The 24,007-nt window shown below is 40.8% G+C and overlaps 1 protein-coding gene across 1 annotated transcript; it reads right to left on the reverse strand.

The window, feature by feature from the left end:
• Window positions 1–3,574: 3,574 nt before the first annotated feature.
• LOC118384050 (integrin alpha-6-like) lies at window positions 3,575–20,962 on the reverse strand. Its single transcript, XM_052513018.1, has 25 exons — window positions 20,677–20,962; window positions 20,057–20,178; window positions 19,837–19,916; window positions 19,332–19,599; window positions 18,814–18,933; window positions 18,127–18,340; window positions 13,183–13,379; window positions 12,969–13,057; window positions 12,713–12,840; window positions 12,442–12,531; window positions 12,291–12,355; window positions 12,003–12,148; window positions 11,658–11,801; window positions 11,267–11,388; window positions 10,792–10,948; window positions 9,407–9,490; window positions 9,227–9,306; window positions 9,012–9,086; window positions 8,436–8,538; window positions 8,096–8,272; window positions 7,780–7,884; window positions 6,004–6,114; window positions 5,771–5,878; window positions 4,976–5,101; window positions 3,575–4,672 (listed from the first exon to the last, which is right to left on the reverse strand). Exons 1-25 carry the CDS (start codon window positions 20,862–20,864, stop codon window positions 4,571–4,573), a joined length of 3,201 nt encoding a protein of 1,066 aa, XP_052368978.1. The 5' UTR covers window positions 20,865–20,962; the 3' UTR covers window positions 3,575–4,570.
• Window positions 20,963–24,007: the final 3,045 nt, after the last annotated feature.

Here is a 24,007-nt window from a genome sequence, read left to right on the forward strand (position 1 = left end):
CACAACAACATCCTGTGGCGTACTGCATTAGCATTGAATAGCCCCCACGATATGCAACTTTTCAGGGAAGTTAGGAACCAATATACACAGGCAGTCCGGAAAGCAAAGGCTAGCTTTTTCAAACAGAAATTTGCATCCTGTAGCACAAACTCCAAAAAGTTCTGGGACACTTTAAATTCTATGGAGAATAAGAGCACCCCCTACCAGCTGCCCACTGCACTGAGGCTAGGAAACACTGTCACCACCGATACATTCACGATAATTGAGAATCTCAATAAGCATTTTTCTACGGCTGGCCATGCTTTCCACCTGGCTACCCTTACCCCAGTCAACAGCCCTGCACCCCCCACAGCAACTTGCCCAAGCCCCCCATTTCTCCTTCACCCAAAACCAGATAGCCGATGTTCTGAAAGAGCTGCAAAATCTGGACCCCTACAAATCAGCCGGGCTAGACAATCTGGACCCTCTCTTTCTAAAATTATCCTCCACAATTGTTGCAAACCATATTACTAGACTGTTCAACCTCTCCTTTGTATCATCTGAGATCCCCAAAGATTGGAAATCTGCAGTAGTCATCTAGACCTAAACTGTTACAGACTTATATCTATCCTACCCTGCCTTTTAAGGTCTTCAAAAGCCAAGTTAACAAACAGATCACCGACCATTTCGAATCCCACCGTACCTTCTACGCTATGCAATCTGGTTTCCGAGCTCGTTATGGGTGCACCTCAGACACACTCAAGGTCCTAAACGATATCATAAACGCCATTGATAAGAGACAATACTCTGCAGCTGTATTCATCGACTTGGCCAAGGCTTTCGACTCTGTCAATCACCACATTCTTATCAGCAGACTCAACAACCTTGGTTTCTCAAATGACGGCCTCGCCTGGTTCACCAACTACTTCTCAGACAGAGTTCAGTGTGCCAAATCGAAGGGCCTGTTGTCCGGACCTCTGGCAGTCTCTATGGGGGTGCCACAGGGTTCAATTTTCGGGCCTACTCTTTTCTCTGTACACATCAATGATGTCTCTCTTGCTGCTGGTGATTCTCTGATCCACCTCTACGCAGACGACACCATTCCGTATACCTCTAGCCCTTCTTTGGACACTGTGTTAACAAACCTCCAGACGAGCTTCAATGCCATATAACTCTCCTTCCGTGGCCTCCAACTGCTCTTAAATGCAAGTAAAACTAAATGCATGCTCTTCAACCGATCACCGCCCACACCTGCCCGCCCCTCCAGCATCACTACTCTGGACGGTTCTTGAATATGTGGACAACTACAAATACCTAGGTGTCTGGTTAGATTGTAAACTCTCCTTCCAGACTCACATTAAGCATCACCAATCCAAAATGAAATCTAGAATCGGCTTCCTATTTCACAACAAAGTATCCTTCAATCATGCTGCCAAACATACCCTCGTAAAACTGACTATCCTACCGATCCTCGACTTCGGCGATGTCATTTACAAAATAGCCTCCAACACTCTACTCAGCAAGTTGGATGCAGTCTATCACAGTGCCATCTATTTTGTCACCAAAGCTTCATATACTACTCACCACTGCAACCTGTATGCTCTTATTGGCTGGCCCTCGCTTCATATTCGTCGCCAAACCCACTGGCTCCAGGTCATATATAAGTCTTTGCTAGGTAAAGGCCCACTTTATCTCAGCTCACTGGTCACCATAGCAGCACCCACACATAGCACGCGCTCCAGCAGGTATATTTCACTGGTCACCCCCAAAGATAATTTCTCCTTTGGCCGCCTCTCCTTCCAGTTCTCTGCTGCCAATGACTGGAATGAATTGCAGAAGCTGAAGACTCGTATTTCCCTCTCTAACTTTAGGCACCAGCTATCAGAGCAGATCACAGATCACTTCACCTGTACATAGCCCATCTGTAAATTGTCCATCCAACTACCTCATCCCCATACTGTTATTTTTTTCTTCTCCTTTGCACCCCAGTATCTCTACTTGCACATTCTTCTTCTGCACATCTATCACTCCAGTGTTTAATTGCTAAATTGTATTTATTTCGCCACTATGGCCTATTTATTGCCTTACTTCCCTCGTCTTACCTGATTTGCACACACTGTATATAGACTTTTCTGTTGTATTATTGACTGTATGTTTGTTTATTACATGTGTAACTGTGTTGTTGTTTGTGTCACACTGGTTTGCTTTATCTTGGCCAGTTCGCAGTTGTAAATGAGAACTTGTTCTCAACTGGCCTACCTGGTTAAATAAAGGTGAAATAAAAATTTAAAAAATGCATTTCATGTGTCTTGGTTTGAATCCAGAAATATTAACCAGCGATATTTGAGAACAGCTGGACCAGGCTTCGTACAAAGTTTCCCCTGAGATCTCCCGTGGAGAAATTGTTCCTGGGACTCATGATAGGTTGGGAGCAGCATGTGTGTCTGGTTTTGTATGGTTTGAATAAGATTTAGTATTAAAAAAAGGAATGGGGTGTGGATAGGAGATGTTACAGGAGATGTCTTTAAACTTTTGCATGAACTTTTCTTTAAGACAACAAAATTACAATAGCAGCTTGGTTGAATGAGCTCTGAATTAAGGAGGATTAGTGTTATATGTGTTATATATGTGAGAGTGATTGATAAGAGTGAAAATGGAGGTGTGGTGAGCATCTTAACCCTATATTAAAGTCAAATTAAATGTAGCTTACAGACAATTATTTTCTGAATGTCTCATATAATTTACAGCAAGGGAGAAAGTGAATGTTTATGACTGGGAACTTCAATAAAACTGATATGACGATGACAAAAGACTGGTTAAAGATGAGAAAAAGTAGCCAAGGAAATGTAAGTCTCCACCAAGCATAGAGCAAACAGCTAATATTAAATCATAACTTAATACAATAAAAAGCTCTACAAAGTAGAGACAGATAAACTTGATTCAAAAGAGACAGATCGACTTGATTTAAAAATAGATGAGAGGTTGAAGAAAAGGGAAAGGTAATGAAAGTGTATAAAAAGAGAGGAGAGAGAAGTGTAATACAAAAGGAAAGATGGTTAATAATAAGAATGTATTGAGAACATTCAAGCACATTTTTTTTGTTGAATGACCAATTGCAGCATCCCTTGTTAATATAATAATAATAAATAATAATATATGCCATTTATCAGACGCTTTTATCCAAAGCGACTAACAGTCATGTGTGCATACATTCTACGTATGGGTGGTCCCGGGGATCGAACCCACTACCCTGGCGTTACAAGCGCCATGCTCTACCAACTGAGCTACAGAAGGAATTGTATTTCTTTTTTATTTAACTAGGCAAGTCGGTTAAGAACAAATTCTTATTTTACAATGGTGGCTTACCCCGGCCAAACCCGGACAACACTGGGCTAATTGTGCGCCGCCCAATCACGGCCAGATGTGATGCAGCCTGGATTCAATCCAGGTGCTGCAGTGCCGCCTCTTGCTCTGAGCTGCAGTGTCTTAGACCACCGTGACACTTGGGAGCCCAGTATGTTTACTAAGGTTCTTAACCTTGTATGTTAGGATAGTAAATCTGTGTGGGAGTGCTTATGTACGCCAGGTCTAAATATGGATTTTGACTGTTTATTAATGAAGCATCATTATTAAAATAAACAATGATAGATGCGTTTGACTATCAAAGTGCACAATTCAAATTAACGAGTGGTCACTGGATGGCGATTTGTTTTTATTCAAAAAACATTTGGTTTCTAGTCTGTTAGTGGAACCACTATGACCTCATATCAACACTCCCATATAAGATACCACATTCCATTTCTGTAAAAGGATAGTCAGTACAACTTTAAGATGTAACAATTTTGGGAAATAGATTACTCCATTTCATTAAACTGTCAAGAAAATGTTGTGCCTGTAAATTCATTTGGACTGTTTTCAGAATTCAAGTCTCTTCTGGTAACTGTATTATTGCTACCAGTGGATCTAATGTTCAAGCTCATATTTGTATTAATATCCACATGGCAGTCAGACAGATTCACAGGTACAGTATGACATCAACACAACCATTAAAACAAACACGTAATTTAAAAACAACAACTGAAATCCATTACATTTTATGTACGTTTAAGATGTTTCAAAGAGGTGCTCAACTTGTAAACATTTGTGTACATACACAGTCTTAAAATGAGATTTTCACTAGTCTGCTCAATTAATTATATAATTGAAGTGTATACAATTCTCTGTGCCTATGCAGTTGGACCCAAAGATGAGTCTCCTCTAATGGGGTGACGTTCCTCTGTGTTCTTCAATTCTCTGTGCCTATGCAGTTGGACCCAAAGATGAGTCTCCTCTAATGGGGTGACGTTCCTCTGTGTTCTTCAATTCTCTGTGCCTATGCAGTTGGACCCAAAGATGAGTCTCCTCTAATGGGGTGACGTTCCTCTGTGTTCTTCAATTCTCTGTGCCTATGCAGTTGGACCCAAAGATGAGTCTCCTCTAATGGGGTGACGTTCCTCTGTGTTCTTCAATTCTCTGTGCCTATGCAGTTGGACCCAAAGATGAGTCTCCTCTAATGGGGTGACGTTCCTCTGTGTTCTTCAATTCTCTGTGCCTATGCAGTTGGACCCAAAGATGAGTCTCCTCTAATGGGGTGACGTTCCTCTGTGTTCTTCTGCATGACGTAGTACTTCTTAGCCACAGGGTACTTGATGCACTACAATAGGATCAAATAGACAACTTTATTTGTAGCCGGGGTAAGCACACACACTCAAAATAAAGATTCTCACAGAAGTTTCAATATTCATATCAATATTTGGATTCCACCAGAGGAGGCTGTTGGGAGGAGCTATAGGAGGAAGGGCTCATTGTAACGGAATAACGGAATAAATGGAACAGAGTCAAACATGTGGTTTCCATTTTTGAAGCGTTTGCGTTCCATTTAAGCCGTTACAATGAGCCCGTCCCTCTATAACTCCTCCCACCAACCTTCCACAGTTTGTATTACACATTGTGTTACCTTCCACAGCAGAAAGCCGAGCAGAGCCAGAAGTAGCAGTCCTACCATTACAGAGAGGAAGATGACCCACCAGGCGACCTTAGCCCAGATGGCAGCCTTCCTCTCAGGGAACACTGTCAGCCTCACCTGCAAACACACCATCAAACTGAAGGTGCTTTACAGTATTTAGTTGAGACAGCAAACACTCCATCATGCCATCAAAATGAAGGTACTTTACAGTATTTAGCTGAGACAACAAACACCATCAAGCCATCAAACTGAAGGTACTTTACAGTATTTAGCTGAGTCGATGAACACATGACATTCTTGAAAAGAGACTGGTGACCGTGTATGTATGCTGCACAGTGTGAGAGGGTGTGTGTGGTTAAATGGGCAGTGGTAATTACATCAGCTACATTGATCTGTGATTCCAGATTATTAGACCAATTTCAACCAAACCAAAAAAGAACATCAATTTAGATTACAGGATTAGTCACTAAGTATGGAAAGCAATTCCATACAGATATGTATGAAAAAGTATGCTACAAAACAACCAGAAAGTAAATAATAATAGTTGAAAACTATTTAAACTCTAAAGAACGATAATGTAGTCCTCTGAAGATAGATCAGGTATCCTTCAGTGGCAGGGAAAAATAGTAAATGTAAACTTCTTAACTTAAACACATAGGCCATCATTATATTTCTAAGCTGACGTGTGGAATTGTTTTAAGATGGTCATACTATGGATCATTTAGCTATTTGAACACATAGGCCATCATTATATTTCTAAATAAACAAGCATAAGCATGTTTGTACCTGGGTTCCAGATTTCTCAGTCTTCCTAAGCCCAATATTCTCTGCAGAGTCTGTCAAGCTGAGAGTGGCATCCAGCACAATGTCCAGGTAGTTTAATGAACTGTAGTCCTATGATGGGATACGCAGAGAACAAAGAAACTGCACTGAAACTGGACGACACAATGTGTATGCAACAGAATTAGGTGTTATGTACATGAAGAACCTGTAGTAACAAACATAAGGGAAATAGGCACCTCAAGGAAAGTACTGTTCCAAAGGCGAGCTTGAAGAAACACCACTGCAGTACTGTCCAAACCCAGCAGAGGGCACCGTATCTCTACACATTTCAACTCGTCTGAGCATGTCTGCAAGAAAGTGAGCGGGGTTCAAAAATTAAAGTCTCTCCACTCAGCAATGACTTGGCAAAAACAAAACAAAAAAGGACTTGTTTAGGGTGATAAGCTGACATATGGTATTGTTTTAAGATGGTCATACTATGGACCCCTTTAGGTATCAAGTATTCAGATTTTTTTATTTGATAAAATATTTACTACTAAACACCATAGAAGCGCATTACAAAACACATTCATAAATGGAAAAAAGGACAGTTAAAAAAGAAATCACAAGAAGCAAGGTTTTGAACTGTTTGTCCTAAATCTAGGAAATATTTTTAAAAATCTGGAAATATATATTTGTACACATTCTACACATTTGTTGGGGTAGGCAAGAAGCTACCTTCCTACATAGTAGTTTGGGGGTGGGGGTGCTGTGATTTTTCATAATTTTTGTTGTTGTTGCCTGCCCAACAAACTTCTATATTGGTTCGGTAATCCTATTGGTCTGCTAATACAGGACTAGTAAAGGCCCAGTGTACTACTTTTGTGAAAAAATGGAAACTAAATATATTTGAGTAACTTGAGTCTGATAATTATCTGTACAAAACAGTTCATCTGATAATACTTGTGGAACATTTTTAAAAACTTGCTTGATACATGTTTTCCAGTTCATTGAAATACTTTGCGAATGCAACTTTTTTCTATGTGGAAACTGAAATGGTCTATTCAATCCTTTTACTAGACACTCTTAGCGAGAGCAACTTACAGTAGTGAGTGCATACATTTTCATACTGGTCACCCTTGGGATTCAAACCCACAACTCTAGCATTACATGCTCTACCACCTGAGCCACATCACAAACCACTTGATGTTTCAATGTACTCAATTACTGTATTGTAAATAGTTTTTCTTCATGGTGATGGAAAGTCTACAGGTACAAAAAGCCTACAGTATGTACAATACAGTAATGTACATTTACATGAAGTGGCTTGTAAGGATGGTTAATTAACACTGAAACAAAAAGTGGTTGTTTTCCATGTTATTTGATCAATAAAAATATTACATCTAATGTGGATGTTTTGGATCTTTTCCCATAACTTTGCATCCTTTGATTTGAATGTTTAAATGTTTACCGGTTATCTTCATAAAGTTCCGTGACACTTGTGTTGGTCGCAGAGCAAAAGGGAGAACTCCATTGTGTTCACGAGCGCCTCAGCGGTCCATAGATTGATCATATTAGTGTGTAGCACAAACTGTTTGGCAGCTACAGACAGAAGTTGGTTGATCGGCTGAAACCAACTTCAGACGAGTCTCCTGACACTTGTGGGGGTCGTAGAGCAAAACGGAGAACACCATCAGGTTTGTGAGATTCTCCCCTTTCCATAATAGTTTGTATGTCAAACCGTTTGGATGCTACATATGTTTTTATGAGAATACCGATTTTCAGGATGTCTCATGGTCTGACAAACACTGCTCTAACTTTGCCACCTTTCACCGCAGATGCAGAAGTGTGACACTGGCAGATGCTGTGGATTGAGAAATATCCTATGCAAAAAACAGATATCTCTATCTCTTAAATTGTTGGATTTTGATGGGGATTTTCTTTGTTATGCAATTTAGATTGACACACCGGTGCGTCAATTGACTCGAGTGGGTTAAACACATGATAGTTGCTTCAAATGAATGTTCTCTTACCAGAGTTTTGTATTTTCTTTTCTTTGACAGGAAGGAGAATCCATCCTCAGATGAGAATGCTTCCTGATGAGCATCTCGTCTTTTTCTTGAATTATCACGAGAGCCCTAGAGTTAAATATCATAATTAGGAAGATGTGCATTAACTACACCTTACAAAAAGACAAAATAGGCAACTTACGCCAATTGTGTGAATGATAATGCATATAAATCATTGGTTACTACACCTCTCGCAAAAAAGAGCGCTTGTGAAAGAGATTCACTCAAGATCCAGTAACCTATCGATATTACCTCAGAATTGATGCTCAGAAGAATTTACCTTTATATGTTGGACTGGACTGATCTCCGTTAGCGGAGAGCAGGGAACGTTCTGTATGCCTTCACTGTGGATCTGCACCAGGTACAGCAGCCATTTCCCCACTGCGTTCTCCTTGGGCCAGTAGATATTCAGTGACGCATTGGCAAAGGATTTCAGTGGCCTGCCCAAATTCCATATCTGTTAAAGTTGACAAATAGATTGACAAATAGATGTATTTAATAAGCATATATTTCGGGGGAACATTTTATACGCCCAGTGCAGAGCAGTGTACAAATGCATATGGAATTTCGATAATCACCAGGGAACAATAGCATTTTGAACCACAAATCAATGACCTCACCCTGAATTCATACTCCACAAGGGTTCCAATATCGTCCTCTGATTTCATGGCGCTCTCTCCCTTTACAGCTCCTCCAAAGCTGACCTGGGAGGGCCTGGCCAGTCTGAGAACAAACACATCTCATAAACCTTAATTCCTTCACCACATTAAGGTTTGCGTCCCAAATGGCACTCTATTCCCTATGTAATGCACTACTTTTGATAAGGTCCCATAGTGTTCTGGTCAAAAATAGTGCACTAAATATTGAATAGGTTGTCATTTGTGACACAAACTATATTTTCATGACAGGAGCTCTTCAAATATGTTAGCTAAAAGGGTGGGTTTTTATTTTACCTTTATTTAACCAGGCAAGTCAGTTAAGAACAAATTGTTATTTTCAATGACGGCCTAGGAAACAGCCTGTTCAGGGGCAGAGCGACAGATTTGTACCTTGTCAGCTTGGGGGTTTGAACTTGCAACCTTCCAGTTACTAGTCCAATGCTCTAACCACTAGGCTACCCTCAGTCCTCAATAAGCAACAGCAGAACAAATACAGCAGCAGCAACAGCAGAATAAATACCATGTCTGTATACCCACCCAAATACTTGTAGGTGCAGCTCAAAAACTACTTTGGCCTTTGCTTCACTTGCTTGTATCTTCTGCACACTTGTCCTGCAACCAAAATACTACTCTGTTAGAATAATCTGTGTGTGACTGGTGTAGAGCATACAAAAGAGACACTAAAATGTTACAATTATTACCCAGAGCTAATGAGTCCTCTAACAAACATTTATGTGCACTGTTATACTTACGTTTCAAGCTGCAAGGTAACATTTACATCAGTTGTGCTCAGAGAGATGCGGGAAGTGGACAATATTACATAGAAAGTAACCTAAGGGACACAAATGTCTCTTACTTACAATGGACAACTATTCAATTGTGGTATCATAGAAAAAACAAATGTCTTAGACATACACAACATGACTACTCACTTCAGCATCTCTTTTGAATGGGTTTCCCAGTTCACAGTCTGTCAGTGTACCATTGTCATTGGGGTTGCACTTCACTAGTACTTCCTGTAGGGTCAACATATCCAATCAGGGAGCCAGACTTTTGAGTATGATATGATATATGATAGCAGCAGATAATTTAATGAAACTATAGGCAGTGATGTAAAAACATACACTACATGACCAAAAGTATGTGGACCCCTGCTCGTCGAACATCTCATTCCAATATCAAGGGTATTAATATGGAGTTGGTCCAAACTTTGCTGCTATAACAGCCCACTCTTCTGGGAAGGCTTTCCACTAGATGTTGGAACATTGCTGCGGAGACTTGCTCCATTCAGCCACAAGAAAATGAATGAGGTCGGGCACTGATGTTGGGCGATTAGGCCTGGCTCACAGTCGGCATTCCAATTCATCCCCAAGGTGTTCGATGGAGTTGAGGTCAGGGATCTGTGCAGGCCAGTCAAGTTCTTCCACACCGATCTCGACAAACCATTATGTGTGCTTCCTGAAACTGCTTCCGCAAACTGTTGCCACAAAGTTAGAAGCACAGAATCATCTAGAATGTCATTGTATGCTGTGGCGTTAAGATTTCCCTTCACTGGAACTAAGGGGTCTAGCCCGAACCATGAAAAACAGCCGAAGACCATTAGTCTTTCACCAAACTTTACAGTTGGCAGGTAGCATTCTCTTGGCATCTGGCAAACGCAGATTCGTCCATCGGACTACCAGATGGTGAAGCGTGATTCACCTCTCCAGAGAACACGTTTCCAGTGCTCCAAATTCATGGCGATCTTAGGCTTGTGCGCAGCTGTTTGGCCATTGAAACCTATTTCATGAAACTGCCGACAATCAGTTATTATGCTGACGATGCTTCCAGAGGACCTTTTGAACTTGGTAGTGAGTGTTGCAAGAGACGACAGACGATTTTTACGCGCTGCGCCTTTCAGCACTCGCCAATCCCGTTCTGACAGCTTGTGTGGCCTATCGCTTCGCGGCTGAGCTGTTGTTGCTCCTAGACGTTCCCACTTCACAATAACAACACTTACGGTTGACAGGGGAAGTTCTAGCAGGGCAGAAATTGGACCTGTAAGCAACGGGTGTGGCTGAAATAGCCAAATCCAGTAATTTGAAGTGGTGTCCACATACTTTTGTATATATAATGTACCTATTTATTACCCTGGAACAATTACGGTATTGGTGTTGTTTAACTTCAGAAATCAAGAAGATGGGTGGTCATATTTTCATTGATTTTACAGAATCCTGTATAGAATCGTGGCTAATTAACATTATTTAAACTCCTAAGGCCAGTATATTATACAATGATTTTACCAAAAATGTATGGAACGGCGACGCCAGTGACTTACTGAAATGTGGTTGAAGTATAATGATGAGAATGAAAGAGAGTCAGGGAGTTTGATGATCAGATGACTCTGATGGGCATCATCACCCTCCCTATTGGTCACATTGACCTCCAAAGCTATGTCCTCATCTCCAGCAGAGATTACTGGAATACCTCTTTCACTAGAAAGACATGAGCCTTATCATTACCAAAGCACTACATTGACAACAGCCATATTGAGCAGAGGAGGCTGGTTGGCGGAGACAGGAGGACATGCTTATTGCAATGACTGGAATGGAAAGGTATCAAACACATGGAAACTCTTTGTTTGATATCTTTCCATATATTGTAACCCAGTCTTTACAAAGAGCATGTCCTCCTATATCTCCACCCACCAGCCACCACTGCATTACAGGGTTCATGTAACCGAATACATAATAAGTTGAATGTAGTCAAGAGGGACTTCTGGGTAACATTCGAATCACACATTTAGTTTCTACCTGGGCAGTGGGGTGAATACATCTTGACCCAGTAGTTTTTGTCTGGAACAGAACCTGTGCTGTAGCTCCAAGTTACTTTGGCAAATGTTATCACTCCCACAACCTTTATTTATGAAGATAACCTGAAAAAGTTGAATTTAGTTCTTAAGACTCACAATAACTGTTTCATAACTACTAGGCTTATATCTCCACACACACACACACACGCACGCACGCACGCACGCACGCACGACGCACGCATGCACGCATGCACGCACACACAGGTACACACACACACACACACACACACACACACACACACACACACACACACACACACACACACACACACACACACACACACACACACACACACACACACACACACACACACACACACACACACGTTTACCTCTGAGGTGGCTGTACTCTGCTCATAGAGGCTGAGTATTGGAGTAAGTGCAGGCAGGGGACTCTTGCTTTCTGTCTTACTGTCATTCAGTAAGGACACAGAGACAGAGATGGGGATGCTGTGCAGTCTGTCCTTGATATCACCCTTGAACAGATGGAGAGAAATGGTACTGTATTTTCATGATCGAGGAAATAGTGGCTTTATAAACAAAGTGTGTTGTTGTCTTATGACCCATGCTTGTCCCTTGACCCTAGTCTATTTGGAGGAAGACACACTTTGATTTCTTCATGAACCACTGAATTAAGACTACAGTTGTGACGAGATGGAAAAATGCAGAGTCACTACCAATAGCTTGAGTTGGGTCTCAGTGCACTTCTCTTTGCCCTGCCCTGCTAGCTCCAGGACTCCCTGGGACTGAAACAGAAACGCCATCCTGGAGGAACGCCTCTGTTTCCTCGTCTCAGCGTCAGCCTCGAAGGCATAGTTGACAGCTATAGGAAGAGAATGCATCGCATAAGTTCCGGAAGCACAGTGTACATAAAGCGTCAAGAGTACAGTGTCCATATTAGGACAGCCTCAATCTCAGCAGTACCAGGGCATGGTCATTTAGGAGGCTGAAGGTAAGGAACTTACTCAGTTTGGGGTTGTAGGATGGCGGCTGTGCTGTGTAGGTAAAGCATGCCCGTGCCTTGAATGTACTATGCAAATGTAGACAATAATATGTTGGGTTTCATTACGGCAGTGTATTGATATTTGTTTATATGTTGTTTCTTGAAAGTCTTACCATTTGTGTTTGTCACAGTGCTCTGCCACCATATTGATTGTACTTGGGGTGATTCGTAAGTCCTCTCTGATATTGACTACTGGCCTTGCCCTGTAAGCAAATCCAAGTCAATCAAAATGACGAGTGGACACTACCAAGTTCAAAACTTGATGATGAGTAGAATATACTTGAATCAGGTGTGTTGAAACTAAAGGATATACTATAAATCATGTGTGTTCTCTCAGGACTAAGATTGAGGAACACTGATATGATGTCATCAAGGCAAAGTTACCTGTAGACAAATATGGAATCTGAGAGTGATCCAACAGCCAAGTCAGGGTAATGATTGCCATCCATGTCTATTTTGCCAGTCAGAGAAAATCCAAATTGTCTTATATTATACGATTCTGCTGTTATAATCTATAATGACAAGAGATACTGTTTGTGACAAAATGTAGTTTGTGTTCAACATTCTTCAAACTTTCTTGAGAGATTGGGGTGGTCATCACTCAGATGCAGGTGTTCCAGTTTAATGTAAAGGCTCCCACCTGTGCTGTCTTTTTGTGGATTCCACCTGAGGAACCATAGTAAAGGTACACTCGACCTACACCATCATAGGGAGCCCCCACAGCAATATCTGTCAAGTAAAAAATAAAGTTAAGCTCTGAATTTATGAGGGAGATGGGTCGCTAAGATGTTCCCAAAGCCGAGAGAAAGGTTTAAGTTAACTCCTCTGAAAGTAATGAAGTAACCTCAGCCAACCTTCATAACCGTCCTGATTGACGTCTCCAATGTTCTCAACTGCGAGACCGAACATGGAGTCTTTGTTCCCATCCAGACGGACAGGCTCAATCTTCTCCCACTGTCTTCCCCTGTTGTTGATGTAGATGTACACTGCCCCTCCGACCACCCCTTCTTTTAAGAAAAACTCGGGTGCCCCCACAGCAAGGTCGTCCCACCTGGAATCCCCAAAATACCCGACCAACAGAATTACATACAATACAGGTCCAATGCAGATGTTTTTATGTCAATATCAAATCATTGATATTGTCAAGTATTCATACCCCTTGACTTATTCGACATTTTGCTGTCTTATTGATTAAATATTTTTCTCACCCATCTACTCACAATACTCCCATAATTTACATACGTATTCACACCCCTGAGTCAATACTTTGTAGATGCACCTTTGGCAGGAATTACAGCTGTGAATCTTTCTGGGTAAGTCGCTAAGAGCTTTGCACACCTGGACTGTACAATATTTGAACATCCTTTAAAAAAATTATTCAAGCTCTGTCAAGTTGGTTGATGATCACTGCTAACATCCATTCTCATATCTTTCCATGGATTTTCAAGACGATTTAAGTCAAACTGTAACTAGGCAACTCAAGAACGTTCAATGTCATCTTGGTAAGCAACTTCAGTGTATATTTGACCTTTTGTTTAGGTTATTGTCCTGCTGAAAGGAGAATTTGTCTCCCATTGTATGTTAGAAAGCAGACCGAACCAGGTTTTCCTCCTGGATTTTGCCTGTGCTGAGCTCTATTCTGTTTCTTTTTATCCTTATAAACTCACTAGTCATTGCCGATGACAAGCCTACCCATAACATGTAGGCCGTCATTGTAAATAAGAATTTGTTCTTAACTGACTTGCCTAGTTGAATAAAGGTGAAATAAAACAAATTTAAAACATGATGCAGCCACCACTATGCTTGAAAATATGAAGAGTGGTACTCAGTGATGTTTTATTTGCCCTAAACATAAGACTTTGTATCCAGGACATAGAAGTCATTTCTTATTTTTGCAGTTTTAATTTAGTGCCTTCTTGCAAACATGATGCACGTTTTTGAATATTTTTATTCAGTACAACAGGGATTATCAACTTGGTTCAGCCTCGGGCCGATTTTTTCTTGACGGATGGTCCGGGGGCTGGAACAGGCATGATCGGCAAGTAGCCTAGTGGTTAAGAGCATTGGGCCAGTAATTCAAAGGTCACTGGTTTGAATCCCCAAGCCGACTAGGTGAAAAATGTCAGTCTCTCGATGTGCAAAACTGATAGAAACATACCCCAAGCGACTTATAGCTGTAATCGCAGCAAAAGGTGGCGCTACAAAGTATTAACTTAAGGGGGCTGAATAATTTTGCACGCCCAATTTTTCAGTTTTTGATTTGTTAAAAAAGTTTGAAATATCCAATAAATGTTGTTCCACTTCATGATTGTGTCCCACTTGTTGTTGATTCTTCACAAAAAAATACAGTTTTATATCTTTATGTTTGAAGCCTGAAATGTGGCAAAAGGTCGCAAAGTTCAAGGGGGCCGAATACTTTCGCAAGGCACTGTATATTGGCAGACCAGGGGGTTTGGTCAAGAATTACCTCGGTTTCAAGGGTGTTTATTTAAATAATAAATCAAAAGAATACCGTCTTCTGGGCTCCTTTTCTTGCTGTATCCTGTCGGGCACAAAAACTGAACTCCATCCTTTTAGCTCAGGCACCGTCTCCAACTATACTGACGTTACCTTTCTCCCCTCCCCCGTCCCTTCTCTTGTGTGCTGCCCTTCTGGTAGATTTATGGGACAGCTGGTGAGCAATCTGCCCTTGATTACACACCAACCACAATCAGCCCTAATTAGTCCTGGCCGGAGAGCCCGTCGAGACCTGGCACGTTCAGCAGAGGGAGCCATTGCCTCGTGATGTTGACTCCGTCTGCCACCAGGCCTCGACAAGTCTCCCCCTGGTGGCTGACCTGCTGTACGCCACAATATATATATATATATATATATATATATATATATGGATGAGCAATGGCCGAGCGGCATTGGCAAACTTCAATAGATGGTATAAAATACAGTATATACATATGAGATGAGTAATGCAACATATGTAAACATTATTAACCTTTCTAGGGTACAAAATTCCACTGATAAGGCAGCGCACAAAATTCAAAGATATTTTTTTGAAATATGTAACTTTCGCACATTAATAAGTCTAATACAGCAAATGAAAGATAAACATCTTGTTAATCTACCCATCATGTCCGATTTAAAAAATGCTTTATAGCGAAAGCACCACATATGATTATGTTAGGTCATAGCCAAGTCGAAAAATCACACAGCCATTTTTCCAGCCAAAGATAGGAGTCACAAAAAGCAGAAATATAGATACAATTAATGACTAACCTTTGATGATCTACATCAGATGACACTCATAGGACATCATGTTACACAATACATGTATGTTTTGTTCGATAATGTTCATATTTATATCCAAAAATCTCAATTTACATTGGATCTTTACGTACAGTAATGTTTTGATTCCAAAACATCCGGTGATTTTGCAGAAATACTCATAATAAACATTGATAAAAGATACAAGTGTTATTCACAGAATTAAAGATAGACTTCTCCTTATTAATGCAATCGCTGTGTCAGATTTAAAAAAAACTTTACGGAAAAAGCCTAATCTGAGAACTGTGCTCAGAACCCAAAGCAGCCAGAGGAATATCCGTCATTTTGGAGTCAACAAAGTTAGAAACAACACCATAAATATTTACTTACCTTTGATGATCTTCATCAGAAGGCACTCCCGGGAATCCCAGGTCGACGATAAATGACTGCTTTGTTCCATAAAGTCTGTAATTTATGTCCAAATAGCCACTTGTTGTTAGAGTGTTCAGCCCAGTAATCCATCTTCATGAGGCGCATGTATGAAATCAATCTTTAGGACGTTTTTAACATAAAACATCAATAATGTTCCAACTGGAGAAATCCTTAGTCTTCAGAAAAGCACTGGAACAAGAGGTAACTCTGTCGGGAGCGCGTGTCATGAGACCAAGGCACTCTGCCAGACCACTGACTCAAAGAGGTCTCATGAGCCCCTCCTTTACAGTAGAATCCTCATTCAAGTTTCTAAAGACGGTTGACATCTAGTGGAAGCCGTAGGAAGTGCAACTTTATCCATATCTCAATGTGTATTCGGTAGGCCAAGCTTTGAAAAACTACAAACCTCAGATGTCCCACTTCCTGGTTGGATTTTTCTCAGATTTTCACCTGCCATATGAGTTCTGTTATACTCACAGACATAATTCAAACAGTTTTAGATACTTCAGAGTGTTTTCTATCCAACACTAATAATACTATGCATATATTAGCATCTGGGAAAGAGTAGCAGGCAGTTCACTCTGGGCACGCTATTCATCCAAAAGTGAAAATGCTGCCGCCTATCGTAAAATAGTTAAAGTATAATTATTAAAGTGACTAGTGATCCATTTATTAAATTGGCCAATGATTTCAAGTCTGTATGTAGGCAGTAGCCTCACTGTGTTAGTGATGGCTGTTTAACAGTCTGTTGGCCTTGAGATAGTAGCTATTTTTCAGTCTCTTTAACAGCAAACTGGGATAGGGAGAGATTGAATATGTCCGTAAACACACCAGCCAGCTGGTCTACGCATGCTTTGAGGACGCAGCTCGGGATGCCGCCTGGTCCGACAGCCTTGCGAGGGTTAACACATTTAAATGTCTTACTCAGGTCGGCCACGGAGAAGGAGAGCCCACAGTCCTTGGTAGCGGGTCGTGTCAGTGGCACTTTAAAATCCTCAAAGTGGGCAAAGATTGTATTTAGTTTGTCCAGAAGAATTTTAAATTCAGGCCTTTGTACACAACACAATGTGGAAAAGTGAAAGGTTGTGAGTACTTTCTGAAGGCACTGTAAGTATCTTACTGTGATTGTTTTAAATTAAAATGGGTTAAAAGAAACAAAAATAGCGTCTTAGCAAAGAGCAATTTCTCAAGCAAGAATTTTGCTCTGTCTGTCTGGGTGTGGTCTGATTGGGGAAGGAATTCTGAAAACTATCAACCAATTTACCCCCTGGTGATGTCAGGTGAGGCCAAAACTCCATCCCAAGAAAACAGCCTGAAATGTCAGGTTGTCTTTTCAAACAGTTCTTACACTAAAAGGGCATTATCATAATTTTCGCAATATTATTCCAATCTCATAGTTAGGAAAATATTGTATATGATACACAGAAAAATCTAATTTTTGACTGAACTGGGCCTTTGACAAGACCTACTGTATACAAAGCGTGCATCACAATAATATTGCTTCTCTTCTGAAATGTGCATTTGGTCACTTGCTCCCACACATCTTAAAGACATGCTCCGGAACTGGCGAATATTTAGTTGTTTTTAAACCTCCTGCTTTGGGCTGGATGTGTCCATGTGTAGTTCATACATGCATAGTGTATGTGCAGAATTACTATCACCTCGATTAACCACAAACTCCCTAGTTTGAAAGAAACTGTTTTTCTGGAAGCTGTGCTGCACCATTTCCCCACCATTTTCCCCCACATGGGACAGCCCCCTAGCAATTCTAGCCATTGAGCTTCAGCCCCTCACCATTTGAGTGACAGCTAGCAAGATGCACAAACAGCAGAGCGAGAGAGAGAGAGAGCAATGATGTGGTGCACATCATTGCTGATATGTGACTTAGTAGGCAATTTTCAGGGGACCACTTAGGGACCACTACTTTCAGAACTATGTACCGGAGAATCTCTTTAAAGCATTGAATTGGTGGAGGCACGGCTAGTGAGAGTTTCCACCATATTTCGTATACCAGTAATTTCCTTTCAAATCATTGAAAGGAAGTGAACAATGCACATTTTGGGAGGAAGGGAGATAATTGTGACAAAGCTACTGGCTGAAATCTGTACCCATCAGCGTTGAGGTCCACCACGGCTATGTCGTAGCCAAAGGAGGAGGCCAGGCCTGGGCCTTTAAGGATGTTTTCCACAGATAGACTTCTTTCAGCCAATGGGTCTCTCTTCAGAAATGCCACCTCCCCACTGAAACCGCCTCGTGGTGCCCCAGACACTATAGTCAGCTGGCCCTTCTTGGTGAGGGCCATTCCAGAGTCGATTGAGAATCCTGGAAAAAAGACAGCAATTATTCAATTTTAGCAACTGCAGTGCTACCACGATGAACAGGGGGTCCCGTTCTGCTCAGTTGTTAGAGCATGGTGCTTGCAACACCTGGGTTGTGGGTTTGATTCCCACGGGGAACCAGTATGAAAATGGATGCACTCACTACTGTAAGTCGCTCTGGATAAGAAAAGAGTCTGCTAAATTACTAAAACATAAATTGTGCACAAGGGTCCAAGTCTATAGGAAAGGGAGATGTAATTCACAAAATGTGTAAATAAATAGAATGAATCAATACGAAACATGCCATTCTTTACATTTTTAAGAGAGTAAAGCATCCTTACTGCATCACTTACACCAACAGTATAAAAAAACGAAAAAAGTATTGATGAAATTTACCACAAAACCAAGCACTTCTGTGTTTTCCTTTCACTGTGATTGAATAGAGGATGAAGAAAGCTCTATCCCATCTAAACTGACCTAGATAACTGTTGTTAAGGAGAGGGATGAGGTCACGGTCAAGTCTGTCCACATCCCCAGTTTCACAGGGCTCTTCATTTGACACTTCAAGGTTGTCTAGGGACTCCATTCTCACAATTCCTGTGACAGGCAGATGGAGAATAATGTGAATAATTGACCCTTGGGAATACATTTTTGAATTAATTTTGATAAAATGCTGTGGACACCAGTGTCCTTAAACAGGCATAAATCCGAGGTAAAAAATGAAAAGAAAGAATCTAAAATAGAGGAATGTTTCAACCTGTCGGGGCTTTTCAAGACAAAACTAGGTCTGATCTCAGTTCCATTGACATCGACAGCTCATTCCAATATCAGTGCATTGTGTACTGACTGCAAGTGTGTTTGAATGTCCCAAACATACAGTATATGAATACCATGTCTCATACATATCAGATACATATCAAAATTCAGTGCATCATATTTTTACATCAACAAGATGAAACCCATTCTAAAAGTATCTCCCAATTCAAAACATGTACCTTTCCACTGGTAAGCTCCGGGGCCCCCAAACAGCAGAGATGTGTTGTCCTTGGCGAAGGCGGCAGAATGACCTTGTTGACAGTACCCGAACCAATCAGGATTCTTAGGCTTATCCTTGATGTGTTTTCTGTCATCACAGATCACCCTCCTCCAGATTCTATGGGCATCACTCTTGTGGAGATCTTCCCCCAGGATATAGCACTGACCGAATACGAGGTTAGGGGTGTCAGGATTGGTGCTCCACTCCTGGTATCGATGTGCGCAGGTCTGTGGTGGGGAGAATGATAGAAATTCTCTTAGACGTAAGGAATTCTAAGTCATAAACAAAGGGGTTTGATTTATAATGAAAATGTGCTCTTTTGCTAACTTCACTGAAACCCTGAAATGTTGTCCTTTCCGAGTCAATTAAATTCCTTGAATTAAAAACAAACCAAAAAACAATATAAGTTTATCATTGTCAACAAATGGCAATTCAAAGATTAAAGTACACAATATTTACAATACCATAACGCTTTGACCAGGGCCTTGGCTTGTCACTCGTACACCCATCCATTGGTCTTTGACATCCTTGCTTTTAACAAACTCTGGGGAACATTAGTTTTCAAACACAAAAGTTAGCGTTCACGCACATTAATGTAAATACACATTAACAAAATCACACATATTTTCTTAACAGCAATCCAACACACAAAAACCTATTACACATGAGTGCAAGCAAACAAACCATAATTGTCAAGCTTGACACGCTCACAGCTCTTAGAATCAGTGGTGAGCTCACACTGGTAGATTCCTCCCGTAACTTCAATTTTGGTAAATGACTTGGCGCGTGGTGCTCCAACCAGCAATCTAGGAAAAATAAATCAGAGTGTTGTACATTGATGTAAAACTCACATGCAGCTCTACAATAAAATATTCAAACTAAAAACAACTTTTTCACTGCTGGTCTGAGTTGTATCAATCAACCAATCAATCAATGTTATTTTATAAAACCATTTTTACATCAGCAGTTGTCACAGTGCTTTACAGTTATCCGGCCGAGACCCCAAAGAGCAAGAAAAGCAGACGTGAAAACAGAGAGGCCAGGAAAAACTCCCTAAAAGGAAGGAACTGAGGATGAAACCTAGAGAGGAACCAGGCTCAGAGAGGTGGCCCATTCTCTTCTGGTTGTACCGGCTAGAGATTAAGAGTAGCCATTAAGGCTAGTTTGTTTCTCAGTTCATATTGTGTACTTATGGGTAATCAGACAGGATAGAGGACACACAAATACGTTTATATATGACAAGCAAGATCAGATAATAGTATGTATGAACACTGTTAATCATTTCTTATAAGAGGCCAACTCACAGTTTCTTATTGACAGGATTCAGTTGATGGTGCAGTGCCAGGGAGAATCCAAACAGGCTTCCTGGATCACCATTTTTCCTCAGAACATGCTTTGTGTCTGTGTCCAGATTGAAAGCTGAGATGTGAAATGGTAGGCAGGACAAAAGAAACCACAGGTCCACTAGGAGGCCCAACCATTGAATTGACATGTTGGTGTTGTTGGGACAACTCTCTGTTCTAGCTAACCCAATAGCTTCTTCTGTGGTGTCCTCGTGTTGTGAAGCAGAATGGGAAGGCAACACTACAGAAATGGGATGTGACTCGGCACTGGCTGCAGTATACAGTGTTGACAGACAGGGTGTGGTTCAAGGGGAATTTAGCTCAAAGAACTCAAGCATTTCACATGTTTATGGTTTGATTGCTTTTGTTAATATTTACCTTGTTCCATTCTAAGGATATGAGGAACTTCACACCGATCAAAAGTCTGGTGGGTTTGTTCACAGCGGCAAACCAGTGATACTCTACTGTACAGTGTTGATCGCTTGATAATACTAAAGGGAAAACTGTGCAAGACCATGAGAAATGGCTAAAAGGAGAACATGTACAGTATGTAGCTGCTCACTTTCATGATCACTGTCGTGATAACAGCTGTTATTTGTCTAAAGTAGTGAAACTTCATCTTGACAGTAGATGTGTTTTTTTAGTTATTCAAGGAGTAAGGAATAATTCAAAGCCCATTTTACATTGTAAGACATAACAGAGTGGTGTAACATGAACATGGTCACATTTCGGTCAATGACATTACAATTGATACAGCATCAGGAAGGAACATTTTACATGATGGTGCTCTGGTAGTCTTTCACCAGATGCCGCTGTTTCACCAGTTTAGAACATAATTATCTTACCAGTCTCACAGTCAAAGCGTAGGTCAATGTGGTGAATCTTATAATTATGAACCACATCGATGTTTTCACTCAGTTGTAATCTATTCATACTGCTGATATGCTGTAGTCTATTGGTCATGGTTTATGCAACCAATTTTATTTATCTTGTTAGCCTTCACTGTTGTATCTCATTAAATAATTAAATCATCAAATATGCCCTTACTAACATGAGCTAATGTTTCATTCTGTTTTATCAAATCTAATTTGATTTATTTGTCACATACACATGGTTAGCAGATGTTAATGCGAGTGTAGCGAAATGCTTGTGCCTCTAGTTCCGACAATGCAGTAATATTCAACGAGTAATCTAACCTAACAATTTCACAACTACCTTATACACACAAGTGTAAAGGAATCAGCTGGAAAAGTAGAGAGGCTTGACCCCTCAAAATTCAAATAAATTGAAACTTGAAAAGACAGGTACAAGTGAATCCAGTTAACCATATTCTTCATGCATATTGCACTTTGTGCATGCACTCAAATTACTATGTTTGTCTAAACTGTACTCAGTATTGTCAAAACTAACAGTAGAGTGGACTACTGGCACTTTGAAAAGAGTTTTGTTGTACCGGAGCCTGTCTCTATATCCGATAAGTCATAGAAACAGCTCTGTCTGAAAATAGGTCACATCAACGTGGTGAGTCTCAGAGAGTTACTGATTAACCCAATCACACTCCCTCAGCAGACATGTCATCCTGGCCAAGCAGCTGAAGCTGAGTGGGGCTTTTCAGTGTTCAGTGTTTCTGTAACAGCTTCCCTGTGTAAATGTTCCATACTTAGGCCAAGCACACTGCAGACATCAGTTGAAAGCACATCTTGAGTGTAAGACATGTCATTCCAATGTCATATACATCAACGAACAGGTATGTATAGGAACCTCATGACCAGTTTTTCATATGTTTGCATTGAACACTGTAAAAGTATGCCTTCAAGTAAAAACATTAGACTTACATTAGATCACGGCTTGTTGAGGGTAAATGTTAGACATGTACTAAGTGAGAACAAGGCTCACTCCAAACTTTATTCAATGTCTGTGAAGCTGGCCCTACAACTCTCAAGTTAACAGGTTTGCTAAAATTAGCTTGTTTGTCAAAGTCTCTCACAGCCAGCTGTGCATCTTGTGGCTACACAGAGAGGCAGTGAAGACAGGCCTGTAGTGAGTAAACAGCTCAGAGGTCTGTCCAAAGTGCAGAGATGGACCGCCACAACCTACACCTACGAGCTAAACCACTGTGAACCGGCTCACCACTTGACAAGCGTGGGCGTGCAAAACATGCCAGCAACACTGCTGCAAAACAAAAGAGCAAAAGTATATTGAAATGGCCAGCAAGGTTTGACTCATATTGACTGGTCCTTATGACTGTTGATGAACACATGCATGCATGCACAAACACATGCATGCAGGTATACACACATTCGAAAAATGCACACATTCTTTTATTTAGATAAATAACAAAGGAAATGTTACAAAGCCCTACAGATCATTACAGATGCTTGGTCATACAGTCCACATGAGTCATGTTCGTGTTCTCTTCTGTACAGGGTTGGGGAGTAACTGATTACTTGTCAAAACGGGTAAATGTTATTGGTTATGTTACAACCCAAAAAATTGTAATCAGATTATAGATACTTTTAAAAACAAGATGATTACTTCTTGGATTACTTTTAAATTCTTAAATGTTCAAATGTTTGCGAAAAATTAATTACACCTTTCTGTTTTCTCAATGACATTCAATTCAGCATTGAAAAAAGTTAGCATGTGTTCCAGCTGAGCGAGTCTGACCACAAGTCAGAGACCAATATGATGACACACTAAGTGCGTTTGATGGATCCGTTTTGTCTTCTTCTCAAAGCCTCCTAAAGGGGAAAGTTATCCAAAGGTGACGTAAAGTAATCCAATTAAATTACTGAGATTAGAAATGAAGGGGATGATGACGCAATTTCATTTGACAGGCTATCCTGAGATGAACTCAGAGTTTACCAAAGTTACCTCGCTAACTCCTCAAACCTGCTTTGTAGGATACCCCTCAGTGATGGTGTGACCCCTTTGTTACTGTTTAAACTGCATATTTACACTTTAAACAAAACATACAACCTTGGAACATGCTTGACATGTACACAGACTTACACACAAACACACAGGTCTATGTAACGGATGTGAAACGGCTAGCTTAGTTAGCGGTGCGCGCTAAATAGCGTTTCAATCGGTTACGTCACTTGCTCTGAGACCTTGAAGTAGTAGTTCCCCTTGCTCTGCAAGGGCCGCGGCTTTTGTGGAGCGATGGGTAACGATGCTTCGAGGGTGACTGTTGTTGATGTGTGCAGAAGGTCCCTGGTTTGCGCCCGGGTATGGGCGAGGGGACGGTTTAAAATTATACTGTTACATCTACACACCAACAGCAAACATA

Source organism: Oncorhynchus keta, chromosome 4 (genome assembly GCF_023373465.1).
Source record: "Oncorhynchus keta strain PuntledgeMale-10-30-2019 chromosome 4, Oket_V2, whole genome shotgun sequence".
NCBI classification, from domain to species: domain Eukaryota; kingdom Metazoa; phylum Chordata; class Actinopteri; order Salmoniformes; family Salmonidae; genus Oncorhynchus; species Oncorhynchus keta.